Source organism: Kwoniella pini, chromosome 6, assembly GCF_000512605.2.
Source record: "Kwoniella pini CBS 10737 chromosome 6, complete sequence".
NCBI lineage: Eukaryota > Fungi > Basidiomycota > Tremellomycetes > Tremellales > Cryptococcaceae > Kwoniella > Kwoniella pini.
In genome coordinates, this window is record NC_091721.1 from 1,417,491 (window position 1) to 1,430,286 (window position 12,796).

The 12,796-nt window shown below is 36.3% G+C and overlaps 5 protein-coding genes across 5 annotated transcripts; 2 read left to right on the forward strand and 3 right to left on the reverse strand.

Moving 5' to 3' along the window:
- Positions 1 to 665: 665 nt before the first annotated feature.
- On the forward strand, positions 666 to 1,314 carry I206_104975 (uncharacterized protein; the record flags this gene model as incomplete). The annotated part of the gene is made up of 4 exons (XM_019154277.1): positions 666 to 809; positions 952 to 967; positions 1,063 to 1,180; positions 1,263 to 1,314. 4 exons carry the CDS (start codon positions 666 to 668, stop codon positions 1,312 to 1,314), a joined length of 330 nt encoding a protein of 109 aa, XP_019013017.1.
- Positions 1,315 to 1,565: 251 nt separating this feature from the next.
- Positions 1,566 to 4,081, reverse strand: I206_104976 (uncharacterized protein; the record flags this gene model as incomplete). The annotated part of the gene is made up of 7 exons (XM_070203041.1): positions 1,566 to 2,134; positions 2,198 to 2,337; positions 2,400 to 2,984; positions 3,049 to 3,206; positions 3,288 to 3,736; positions 3,801 to 3,908; positions 3,979 to 4,081. The coding sequence occupies 7 exons, from the start codon at positions 4,079 to 4,081 to the stop codon at positions 1,566 to 1,568; spliced, it is 2,112 nt and encodes a 703-aa protein (XP_070059142.1).
- A 641-nt stretch (positions 4,082 to 4,722) lies between these two features.
- I206_104977 (uncharacterized protein) lies at positions 4,723 to 8,728 on the reverse strand (the record flags this gene model as incomplete). The annotated part of the gene is made up of 7 exons (XM_070203042.1): positions 4,723 to 5,026; positions 5,086 to 5,573; positions 5,641 to 5,925; positions 5,978 to 6,163; positions 6,236 to 8,278; positions 8,338 to 8,485; positions 8,556 to 8,728. The coding sequence occupies 7 exons, from the start codon at positions 8,726 to 8,728 to the stop codon at positions 4,723 to 4,725; spliced, it is 3,627 nt and encodes a 1,208-aa protein (XP_070059143.1).
- A 355-nt stretch (positions 8,729 to 9,083) lies between these two features.
- On the forward strand, positions 9,084 to 11,291 carry I206_104978 (uncharacterized protein; the record flags this gene model as incomplete). Its single annotated transcript, XM_019154280.1, has 7 exons — positions 9,084 to 9,104; positions 9,245 to 9,271; positions 9,344 to 10,116; positions 10,181 to 10,272; positions 10,381 to 10,547; positions 10,610 to 10,924; positions 11,004 to 11,291. 7 exons carry the CDS (start codon positions 9,084 to 9,086, stop codon positions 11,289 to 11,291), a joined length of 1,683 nt encoding a protein of 560 aa, XP_019013020.1.
- A 258-nt stretch (positions 11,292 to 11,549) lies between these two features.
- Positions 11,550 to 12,359, reverse strand: I206_104979 (uncharacterized protein; the record flags this gene model as incomplete). The annotated part of the gene is made up of 3 exons (XM_019154281.1): positions 11,550 to 11,807; positions 11,896 to 12,042; positions 12,156 to 12,359. 3 exons carry the CDS (start codon positions 12,357 to 12,359, stop codon positions 11,550 to 11,552), a joined length of 609 nt encoding a protein of 202 aa, XP_019013021.1.
- Positions 12,360 to 12,796: the final 437 nt, after the last annotated feature.

Sequence of the window (12,796 nt, forward strand, 5' to 3'; positions counted from 1 at the left end):
TTATCAGCTGATTGTATGAACAGATCTGATGTTTGTGTAATAAATGACTTGTTGTGTGCCTTCAACATTATTCAGGTTATTTGGGTATACACTTGTTGTCTGTGTGTGATAAAAGCTCCTTGTGTCGCCGAATCAAGTGAATCTGAATCCACTTGCTTTTTCTCTCATCATAGCCCTGACGCTCGGATATTTGTTTCCTTTTCATCTCGGCATACATGGCGATAGGGTGTGTGTGTAAGAGGCTCGTGCGCAAATGGTTTCGAAATTGACACTCGATTAGCGTGTCGTCATCTAACAAGAGAGCGAGCGAGCTTTTCCCGAAGGTAGGCCGTCAAGTTGTATGCAGTGTACCTGACTCGATGAATCGACTGATGCGACCATAAGATCGCACGATATCAGTATACATGTCCAAAAGTGAATGATTCAAGGCGATCATCTGTTCAAATGTCTTCGAGCGTTCCATCTTCCATACTTTGAAAAGGCGGCGTGAACCGAATTCACCTATCTAAAACACATGGTCATCACGTGAAATACCAAAGAGAGTTGCGCGTCGAGGGATGCATGATGAGATATGATTAAACGTTATCGAAGTAAGTAAGTAATATGAACATATATCCAATACTTCTATCGTATTCGCTAAATTATCGAGTCAATAATCAATCACCATGACAGATAAACAACAACCAACCGATACTAAACAAGAAAACGCTACTGCTGGACCATCAAATGGGAATGGTGAGGGAATACAACCAACAGAGAAGAAGACATTACCTAAATTAGGTGCTTTAGAGGATGATGATGAATTTGAAGTGAGTTAATGCAATTTCAACTCAATTATGACTTGATAGATATCTCAAGTCTCGAGTCATAATTTGGTTCTTGAATCTATCAATTTAATTTTGTTGGTAATTCATCGATGGGAAGGTAAGCTGATAATATGTTCTTATTTAGGATTTCCCAGCAACAGGTAAATTATCTTCTTTTATTTAATTCCCGAGTTATCAAATTAAAATTTATATAATACGATAATTGAACTGAATATTTTCATTTCATTTTTTGCAGATTATGGAGGAAATGTACTTGACGCTTTAAAAAAAGCAGGAGATGGACCAAATGATAATTTATGGGAAGATAATTGGGATGATGATGATATTGAAGATGATTTTACAAAACAATTGAGGTATGTAATTTAAAATCATCTTTCATATATAACGTATAGAAATTGACTTAATTCATAAAAATTTTAATCAATTTCTTTTTAGAACTGCTATTCAAGAGAAACAAGGTGTTCCTGATGAAACGATGAAAGAATAGATCTTAACATTGCATCAATTTGTATGAAAGAATGAAAGAAAAGTTAGGCGCAAAATATGATTAACTCAAAAAGTCAAAAAATGCATATGTAATTAAAGTCTCTTTGCGAATTGATTATATAAGAATTACATGAATATATTGAAAAATCATTATATTTTATCATAATATTCCAACCCTTATGAAATTATCCAATCCAATCCAATCCAATTCAATTCAATCTTAATTCCCTTGGTGATAAATGATTTTTTTTTTCATTTTTTCCCTATTCTCTTTTTATAATTCTCAATTTCCTTAATTGCATCTTTTTCATCTTTTTCATCTTGTTCTTGTCTTTGTTTATTTTCAATCTTTTCATTTTTTTCATCTTCCTCTTGAAATTGACCTGAATTTAATTTATCTTTCATTAAATTCATCATATTTAATTTTTTATTTTCATCATTTTCATTATTATTATTATTATCATTAGATTTAATTGAAATTATAGGATTTTTTTCTAATCTTTCAAATAGTATAAATAATTTTTCAGCTTCTTTTTCTTTTTCTTCTTCTGTCATTTCATTTAATTTCATTTCATTTGAATTTAAATTTAAATTTGATAATCCTGTTATTGGATTACGTTCATTTTCAATTTTATTAGATTGAGTAAATTTTGTAGATGTTGCAGGGTCTATATTAATTGAATTTTTAAAATTACTATTAATTGATAAATTCATATTATTAGGTATTTCTTCAATCTTAGCTTCTGGTGGACTTGTTAAACCTTTTTGAAATAATAAACCTGCTGCATTTCCATATCCAATTTCAACGCATAAATCGGCAGCTAAACAATAAAAGATAGTATAAACAATTGAAATCGCTGTAAACACACAAAGCTGTAACTTACCATCACCCTTACATATTGCCCACATTAATTCTCCAGCTGTATTTTTACTTTGTAAATGACCTGCACATCCCATAAGACGCAATATATTTCCCAAAGTACCTTTCCTATTTTCGAGTGGACCGGCTTCAGGAGATCGGTCGCTGCGTAAAAATGTTCATCAGCTACGATAACTAATTTATGATGATTTGATACAAAGACATACAGAGTAGAAGGTATTAGCGTTTCTTTTAGATATGATCTAATGTGTTCACTACCCGTTGCTGCTTGAGTCAAGAAAAGGAGAAGCGGTGGTAGCATTTCATCTAACACCAAACCTTGTGGCAAAGTATCATCAGGTTTTTTAGGCCAAGGTAAATAAGTTTCAAAGAAATGATCGAATATCCTCAAAAGTCTTGTAGGTAATGCCGATGGATCTTGAGTATGAGAGGGGGGTATGATCGGTTTATTTGTTGAGCTGGATCCACTACTTCTTCTAGAAGACAATGGCGAAGGAGTTTTTCGATGATTTGGTGGACTCAACCCTTCGCAACTGGATGATGGTGTAGAAGTTTTCTTATTATTGTAATTAGAATGAGTTGACATACTCGATAATTTGTTGAGAAGATTCTTGACAGATGAATTTGGAGATGAGACTCGAGGGGAAGAAGGTATAGGTATTGAATGCCATATTGGTAAGAGACGTGGTAAAAAGGGTATTGATAATAATGCGTGAATTGTGTGTGTCAGTGGTGGAGACAGATCTATGAATGGGATACTGTAGAATTGACATAAGATCGGGTAAAGTAGACTATAAACGAATTCATAGAATTAGCTTTGAAATACTAAGAAGAAGAAACTATAGTTCAACTTACGGATCAAATCTCTGATCCCATTGATCAGTATCTCCTTTGGAGCTATCATGATCTGAGGATTGAGAATATGGGTAAAATCGGAATATATTATTTGACAATTTCAATAATTCACTCAAAGCCATATGATTTGAAGGAATCGGTTGTATTGTGATTAAATGCTATTCAAATGAAGTGAAATTGTTAGCTTCAAATTCCCTCTGATATATGACTTGATATGGAAAATCCCATAAAAAACTCACATTTACAAGCGAATCAATTACATCTTCAGTATCTACCATTACACTTACAGCTCTAGGTCGATTTATAGTAATTAAAAAACCTAATCTACTTAATAAGAATAATCTTTCTATATAATCTTCTTCTTTTTCATGATTTATTTCTTCTTCATTAATATCTTTACCTGCTAAAGCTCTTGATATTGCTTTTGCTCCACCAGAAGAAGCGAATATATTTCTACCTTGTTCATGAAGTACTAATAAATTAGCTAAAATTTTCAACGTTTCACGAGCAGTTGTTGAATATGGTTCTGGTGCTAGTGCTGGAGTTGAATGATTTGATGAGAAAGAAGATGTAAATGGTAAACCGGAATGATATAGTAAAATAATAAAATTATTTGATGATAAGAGATTTTCAGATCCTACTGGATTACGACCAAGGGATTTTATTGCAGTCAAAGCAAGAAGATACACTATACAGTATGTTTTTCAATGCCAAATTATCATGAATACACAAAAAGGAAAATAATAATTTACCATCTTGAGACCAAATTTTCCAAGGAGCATCATCTTCATCATTTAAATCATTTAATATCGCTTCGAGATATAATTCCCTTTCTATCGGATGTATTTGAGTGGGTAAAGCTATATTCGTTATATCAAATATCTTGATGAATAAGCAAGCTATATATTCACATGGAGACCAAGAACTCACCATTGATAATATGATTCAACTCTTTTTTAACTATATCTATCTTTTCCCCTCTTTTCTCAATACTAGAATAGTTAGACGCCAAAAGTGGTCGAGAAATTGACATCTCTTGTATACTCTCGAGAAGTCTTGATTTACTGGAAAGGTAGAAAGTATTCGATACTTTGTTCACAGCAGGCCATGAACCATTAACTAGCTGCGTTCGTTGAGCCCGATTCCTTTAATGAGATACGTAGATTGATCAAAAGGTGGGGATGCAAGATTGTGATGTATGAGAAAAGTAATTGTACTTTTCCTTTTCTGTCACTTTAAGTATCGCTTTTCTTTTTACCCATTTAAAGATTTGATAGATAGTCTGCGCCAATGTCGTGGCGTCATGTATACATTATACATGATACGATTATAGGATGATGAACCAAGTAATGCTTTAATGCATTTGCGAGAATAGTATGATTTAATGTTATTGTGAAACTGGACTAACTCCTTGTTCAAGGGGGTTTTGAAATTCAAAGTGAGACACCAAAGTGGAGGAGGATCATCCTTATTGTTTGTAAATGGGGCACCAAAATGTGTCATCATCCATCCATGATCAAAATTATCATATTTCTCATAAATTCAAATCGATATGCAGGTAAACAAAGTACAATTAAATTATCCGTAGTTCCATATGAGCTTCACTACTACTTGCTCTTCGATCTAAATGTACTGTACTATCCCAATGTTGGATCATCTACTATCAAGCCACCTTTACTGTCCATTACTCAAATTGCTAGGTATAGCTTTAAATCCCATTCTTTTCGCATATTCAACTTCTTCAGCTTTAGTTAATCCATCTCCAGTCTTACTCCAATTAGCAGATGAAGTTCTAGCTCTGAATTTACCTGTACGAACTTTAAACAATTCTTCCATGTTTAGAGGTTTGATAGGACCGAATAATTCATCAGGATTTCTAGACGCTTGAGCTTCTAATGCTGCTCTTAATTGAGGCGATTCGGCCCATGTTGGAGGTATGAAATCTTTCGTACGATCTTCATCATCGGAATCAGAATATCTACAATGTCAAAGAATTATTAGCATCATATTTCCTTTTGAGAGTCCTCTATCACTCACTCAGATGCAATATCAGGTAACACTATATCTTCACTCTGTATCATAGCAGCCTTTTCATCAAGCTGACTTTGCAATGCCACTCTACTTTGTTGAAGAGTTGTAGCATGATGAGTAGATTGCCTGAGAGGCTGTTGTTGCATATTGGATGGTCTCGAAGGTGGTCCAAGAGCTTTTCGTTCTCCATTCTGTTGTTGATTTTGGGTGACCAATGTGATGGTAGAAGAAGTGGTCGCGGAAGTCTCGGCAGTACGGAAAACAGAAGGAGCCATTTTGGCCATGCCGTTCAAGTTGGAATGAGATGCTGATGATCCTAAAGTGGCTGTGGACTGTTTCGAAGGTCTGAAAGGATCTTTACCTTTTCCACCCATCTGCGAAGAGCTCAAACCACTCGTAGACGCAGGCTTAGAGGTAGTTTTATTCTGCGATTTGTTCAACGCAGCAGTCTGAGCAGCCATCTTTCTCTTTCTAGCGGCTTCTTCCTCAGCGGCCTGATTGATCGCATGTAAGTCAGCTTCCTTCAGCATGTCAAACTACCATTTTATGAATAAAACTGACTCTTAATTTGGCAGCTTGAGCATCACGTTCAGCTTTCTCCTTGTCCGCTTTCTCCTTAGCGGCCTGAGCAACTTTTTCGGCTCGTTCCTTTTGACGTTTCTCAAATTCAGCTCTGAGTCTTCGTTTTTCTTCCAATTCTGCGACTTTTGCTTTTCGCTCTTCATCTGCCCTGATCCGTTCTTCATCGGCTCGAATACGTTCTTCTTCGGCTTTCTTAGCTGCTGCAGCTGCCCTTTTGGCTTCAGCTTCTTTCAGCGTGGCTTTACGCTCAGCAGCAGCTTGTTCCTACTTGAAGCATTAGCAATCGTCCATATGCTGAAGTAGAACGATTCCTCACCTTCTTAGCGGCCGCAGCTGCAAGTTGCACCGATTTGATGGGACCCGTAGTAGGCTTGACACCCAAGGCTTTCGCAGCCATATTTTGCGCCTGAGATAGAACGCTGCCGGTAGCCGCTACCGAGGAAGTTGACATATTGAGTGGGGTAGGAGCGTTACCCGAGGCAGATGGATTTTTACGGTGAGTCTGCAGGTCTCCTACATCAGCCTGTGTTCGCCGAATCGGAAGCTGGGGGGTTACCCAGTTGATATGACTCACTTTGATCTCGACAACAGGCGGACCACGGGTAAGCTCATTATTCTCGATCTGTTCCTCCTCTTCATCAATCTCCCCATCCTCCATATAGTCGTCTTCATCAAGGTCAATCTCCCTTATTCTCCTTGCGTCCTTCTTAGCCTCCTTCACATTCTGTACTGCTTTGACGACTTGTCGTTCTTTGGCCTTGGCAGCTGAGACTCGACCTTCCTCTTGTTGCATAGCAGATGTGGATTGGTTACCATGTCTTACATCTTTGTCTTGTATGCCGGGAACAGGCTCTTTAGCTGTAGACTTGGTGGGTGTTCCAGTTGGAGTCGTGGATTCAGCAGGAGCAGACGGTTGTCTTTGTGTATCCATTGATTCTCTCTGATCTTCAGGAAGAAGTTCCTCGATAACAGATCGTTCTTTATACATCTCTTCTTCCTCTTCTTCGGGAGATTTGGGTAGTTGCTGGACAGGCGATCCAATATCCGGTGTAGTGGACCTTTCGATTTGCGGCTGATTATCAACTTCCATCCCTCTCTCTTTGGCAGTCTCTTCAGGTTTGGTAGCTTCTTTCATTAATCTCTCCAACTCCAATTCGGCCAATCGCTCTTCCTCCAGTTCCCTAGCCAGCCGTTGAGCTTCTTCTTCTGCACCTGATCCTCCTAATCCAAGTAATCCAGCACCGATACTTCCTAAGCCTCTCAAGAAACCCGTGCCGGTACTCTTAGCTTGAGGTACTCTAGGCGCTGTGGAAGCTGCAAAAGCTGCTTTTTGTTTAGCTAATTCCTTAGCTGCTGTCTTTTCCCGTAGCTCGTCCAAAGCTCTAGTGACTTTGTGTATATCCGATCGACCATCATTTTCGACCACATCGCGATTGAGCGAAGATGGTTGGGAGGTTATGATTGCGGAACCGAAGGAAGGTGTCTTGTTAGGTAACCCAGGTCGAGTAGAAGCGGGTGTACGAGCGGGAAGAGCGTCAGAATAATCAACCTTGATTGTCTTTTCGGGTCTTTCGACCTCTTCTTCTTCTTCCTCCTCGTCCATACCATGATCGGATTTTCTCTTTAATCCATTGATGGGCACTAAGCTCTTGCGTAGACCTGCAAAATCGACCGCAGTACTAGGCCTTTGGCTAGCAGCATACGATTTTCTAAGTGCGGCATTCGCGTCTCCTGCGGGGACGCCGTTGAGGGGTATTGCGTTAGCTCCAAGTGCTTTGCTTAACCAAGATGAACGGACTTGTCGTGTCGGTTGAGAAGTGCTAGTCACTGGAGGCACTGCGAAAGAAGTAGGCATTGATGGGTCGATTTTGCGATCGGATTCTGCTTGAGTGGGTATGGTATCCGGCTCTTGCGAAGCGCCAGGGAAATGTCTTGAGCTCTTTGATCCGTCTTCGGTTCTTTGGGTCTCAGGAACCATTGCTGCGTGTTTGTCGCCCATTGATGTCTCAACATCCATCGGCGTGGTCTCCACAGCCATCTCCTCATCCTGCTGTTCATTCTGAGAGGACGCAGAGATCTGCTTTCCAGTTTCTATCGATACGAGATTTTGCGTAGCTGGGACGAGAATACTTGTTACTGATTCCGTGGTTTCTGCAATAGGTTGCGAGTCCACTTCGTCCAGCTCTATGGGTGTCTCTCCCTGGAAGACATTGTCTATGTTTGCGACTGTATCCTCCACTTGCATTGGCTGTTCGATCGTTTCTCCCATATCTTCTTTCTCCTTCTCCTTCTTCGTTTTTGACCTTGTCGATTTCGATTTTTTCTCAACTTTCTCTTTGGAGCTCTTGGAAGAAATTGATCCAGACTTATCCGTACTTAGGGAGCTGTCGTTGGAATTTCCAGAGGTATTTGCACTTGCTGGAGGAGAATTCTCATCATTTTCGGTAGCTTTCTTGGATTTACCCTTTTTAGCTTTTGGTTTGGCTTTAGCTTTCTCTTTTTCAGGTTTCAATCTAACTGGTACGGATTTAGCTTTGGGAGATGCGATTGGTATAGGGGATATTGTGGAAACGTTGAGTGAGCGAGGTTGAAGTGGAGAGAGAGCCGTTCGAGTTTGCTATTCATTTAAACAAGAGTTAAAATCGATTCCGTACAAAGTAGTTTCGCTTCACTTACATTTTGCTTTGAACTTGGACTTAACGCTAGGCGAGCATTTAAGCCTTTGACTTTATCGGTTCTCTCCTTAGCTGCAGTAGTAGCAGCTCTGGTTTTCTTAACTGTTTGAGTACGAGAAGGGGTTTTCATGATTTCTGTTATGGGAGCACTACAATTAGATAATATAGTAAGCATATTGCAGGTAATTATCATTTCACATTGTTTGGGGTACGACTAACCGATTTTGTTTATCCATGATTTTATCCATATAATCATCAAGCCATCCATATCCGATATTATTGATACTTCCCTCTAATTCTGACAAGGTAGTTATAGCTGCTTTACGTAGACCATCACGAAGGTTGAAAGCGTAATGATCAAAAGTCGGCACATCCTGAGATGCTTGAGACATGATGTCTATCTTCGTACCCCTTGAAAAGGGATCGAATGCGACTTAGATGAAGTCACAAAGAAGATCGATAATGTTTGTGAGACTGAAAGATGCAAGAAGAGTGAGAAATAGTGAAAATGATAATTCGTTGTTTGCTGTTTGGTGGGATATAAACAACTCATTATAAACACCTAAAATGACTGGATAATTAAACCCTGAAAGTCATTCGCCAAAACCACGTGGTCAAACATCATTAAAATCCATAAAATGTAAACAAACATTGATCTCCATTCGCTATATGTCATCTTAAGTCATTATAGCGTGCGAATACATCACCATCTATATCATCTGGGCAAAATTACTACAATATAATATCATGGCAGCGTTAGGTGGGCGGGTGAGTTGTTCACACCGGACTGAAAGTTTGAGAGGCATAAAGCTAACGCGACTGTTTTTACTTTCTCAGACCAAAAAGGTGAAGTGTGAACAACCGTAAATTGCAACGAATGAAAGCATGCTGATATGTGAAGTGTATAGGTCACTACATATGGTAAGAAGAAGACGGTGAGTCGCTATCTGGTTTGTTTCTTGTCCTCTATATGCTAGATTATTAAACTATATATACTTGGTCCATAGCAAATCATTTCTGTTCATACCGATATCGTCAATCAAGCTCAAACAGAAATCTCATTATCACCTTTACCCAAATTAGCAAATACCAAACGACCCGTATTAAGAACAAAATTATCAAATGATATCACTAATCTACCTTTAACACCTTTACCTTCATCTAGAGTCAAAGGAAAAAGTAAAGCGATAATAGAAGATTCGCCTAATTCAAGTCCTGAAATCATATTCAAAGCTCGTAAAGTTCCTAGACCAGGTAAAATTATCATACCTAAATCACCTTCACCTTCCAAATCAGTGCGTAAAATACCCGAGGTAATCATACACACCAAATCAAATACAAAGAAAGGTAAAAATCTAGATGGTTTAACTAGTCAATTTAAAAAGATAATCACGATTGAAGATTCTCCTGAACCTGAAGAAACACCTTTGATACCCGAAGAAGACCCTCAGATAGCTTTAAATGAACTATTAAACATATGTTCGTCCATAAATGTGTCTCCTTTCTCGGATTTTCTCGCTCAAGGTCAATTACCAGAATATGATACTATAAAAAAGGTTGGAGAAGCTTCTTATTCCGAAGTGTTTGGTTTAGCTTGTGAGAACGAGGTCAAACATGTATTAAAGGTCATTCCGCTATTGTCATCCACCCTATCAAGTGCTTCGGCTGGCGAAAACAGAGTATTACCTGATTGTAGTAGAGTACAGGATGTGAAAAGGGAGATCGAAGTTACAAAGCGTATGAGTCAGGTTCCAGGAGGTGGTTTTGTGGATTATATAGGGTGAGTAAGGTGAGATTATACATGATTTTGGGTGAATGCTGAGTATAACTTGTTTTGACCCTAGAGCATACGTGGTAGAAGGACCCTATCCTGAAAGATTACTTGCAGAATGGGATCTATACAAAGGAACAGAAGGTTCGTCAAGTATCAGACCATGTAAGTTCTTCGTTTTGTTCTGTTTCTCTCTTATCCTATAGAGCTGAAGAAGTTCCGGTAAAAGTGAGAAAATCACACTAATGCTGTTTTATTCTTGATCTGATTTAGCTGCTCTACCTGAATCGCAGAAATACTGTCTTCTCGTACTTTCTAATGCTGGAACAGATCTTGAGACATTCAAATTTTCCCAAAGTACAGGTTGGGCTCAAGCCACAGGTATCTTTTGGCAATTGGTATCAAGTCTATCTAGAGCTGAACAATGGACACAATTTGAGGTACGTATAAATTTTGCTCATACTGTTTTGGGTTTGGTTCTTTAGCTGATATATTGAACTAGCATCGAGATTTACATGAAGGTCAAATACTAATTCAACCTTATACTTGTTCATCGAATGATTCTAATATAGCAGGAGAAGATATTGAGAATTACTTGAATCACTCTACAAGTGGTTTAACAGTTACTATTATTGATTTTGGACTTTCACGTCTTACTTTACCTAATCAAATCGAATCAATTTGGACTGAATTACCTAAAGAAGTATATGAAGGTAAAGGTTCACAATGGGATTTATATAGATCTTTAAAAATTAAAATTGAAAGTGAAAATGAAGGAAAAGGATGGAAAGGTTTTAACCCAATTACAAATGTTATGGTATGTTATCAATTCCTTATTGGAGTCAGAACGATCTATTGATTTTGGTTCTAATTTAATTTTGATTTGAATTAAATAGTGGCTTCATTATATTTTAAAATATATGATTTCAAAATTACGTCAACCTAAACAACCTACTAGAAGATCATCAAGATTAAATTTAATTTATCAAAAAGAAGAAAAAGCTTTTTTATTACTTAATTCTATTGAAAAATTATTATCATTTAGTGTAGGTTTTGATAATGGAATTATCAAAAGAAAAGGATTGAGAGGTGAAATTGAATATGAAAAAGAAGATTCATTAAATTCTTCTCAAGATGTTTTTAGATTTGGTGAAAAGCAAGGATGGATTAAAAGTTCTCTTTAATTGATTTGATTTAAAATATTAGGTTATTAGGATTAAAAAGTTATGATAGTTGTATTGAGGATTATTAATGTTTCTATTGTGTATTAAATCGTGGAGAAATCGCTTTACGTATTTATATTGATCATTCTCATTTTAAAGTGAATGAATTATACTTTTTATGTTAAAAGTTAATATAATACGTACAAATTAAAATAACATATAAACAAAATCAATCAGTCATTCTTCCAATCGTTTTGAAAGTATTTTGAAATAACTGAATCAAATTACAACTTTCAATCTTTCTAATTCTTTTTCTAATCTTTCTCTTTTATTTTTAAGCATCATAATTTTTTTTCTTTGTAATATACTTAAATCTTTTAAATTTAAATCATTAATCTTACATGAAATATCTTGTGATTTATTTAATTCATCATTTGTTGTTGTTGTTGTTGTTGTTGTTGTTGATGATAAACTTAAATTTAATGATTTTGAATTATCTATTTGTTTAGGTAATTTAACTGATTCTAAGATTTTAAACTTTTAAAAAAAAATAAAAAAAATGGTATAATATGTTAATTTGAAATTTTAATTGAATCCAATTTTAGAAGTTAAAAAGAACACTTACTCTCTCTTCCATTGTATTTAATTTTAATTTTTCATTTTCAACCATATTTTCAGCTTTTATTATTAATTGATCAATTTGAGGTGCTAAAGAAGTTGATAAAGCTGATTTATGTGCTAAAATAGTTGGTTCAGGTAAAACTAAAAAATGCTAATGAATCGTTTAAATTTAATTATAAGTATTTATAGATTTAAAAAGAAAGAAAAAAGTATAATTACGACAAATTGATAGATCATTGAAAATAAAAAAAAATAAAAACTTACATGTTTATGATTCATAATTTTTGTTAAACGTGGTAAATCTTTTGTACCAGGATTTAATTTATTTAAACCATTATTTAAAATATTTGAACATCCTTCTGTTGCTTGTACACAATCTTCAAGTGCATTTAAAAAATCAGAAGAAGGTGGATTTGGATAAATTGATTCTCTAGGTAAATGTTTAGATGATGAAGCGTATTGAGCCATCTTTGAATTAATTGTTCAACGTCGTACAATATTAGTTGTGTAATTTCTCTGATAGTTAGCTGAATAGTGATTGATGAGAGAGAAGAGTATGAGCTTCAACGATGATTCCTGTTTAATGTTTACGCTTTATCTAATTCGCATAAACCAACAGAATCCTCCACCGCGCGTGGATCTTTCATAATATGCTATCCGTAATTTATTACGTAAGCTTTCTGAAGAAACACTTAACTTTCGAAGATGCACTGCAACTCTCGAACATTATTTACGCGTTACTTATACATAAAGTCTTCAAAAGCAACAAGCCTGAACTGCATCACGAGAACATTATCTTAGACCCCTCAGCGATATTCTATAATCGTCTATTACGATATAATTATCGTTGCTGTTCAATGATCTCATCGATCAGATCTGTTCCCATCTAAATCTCCTTATAAAGT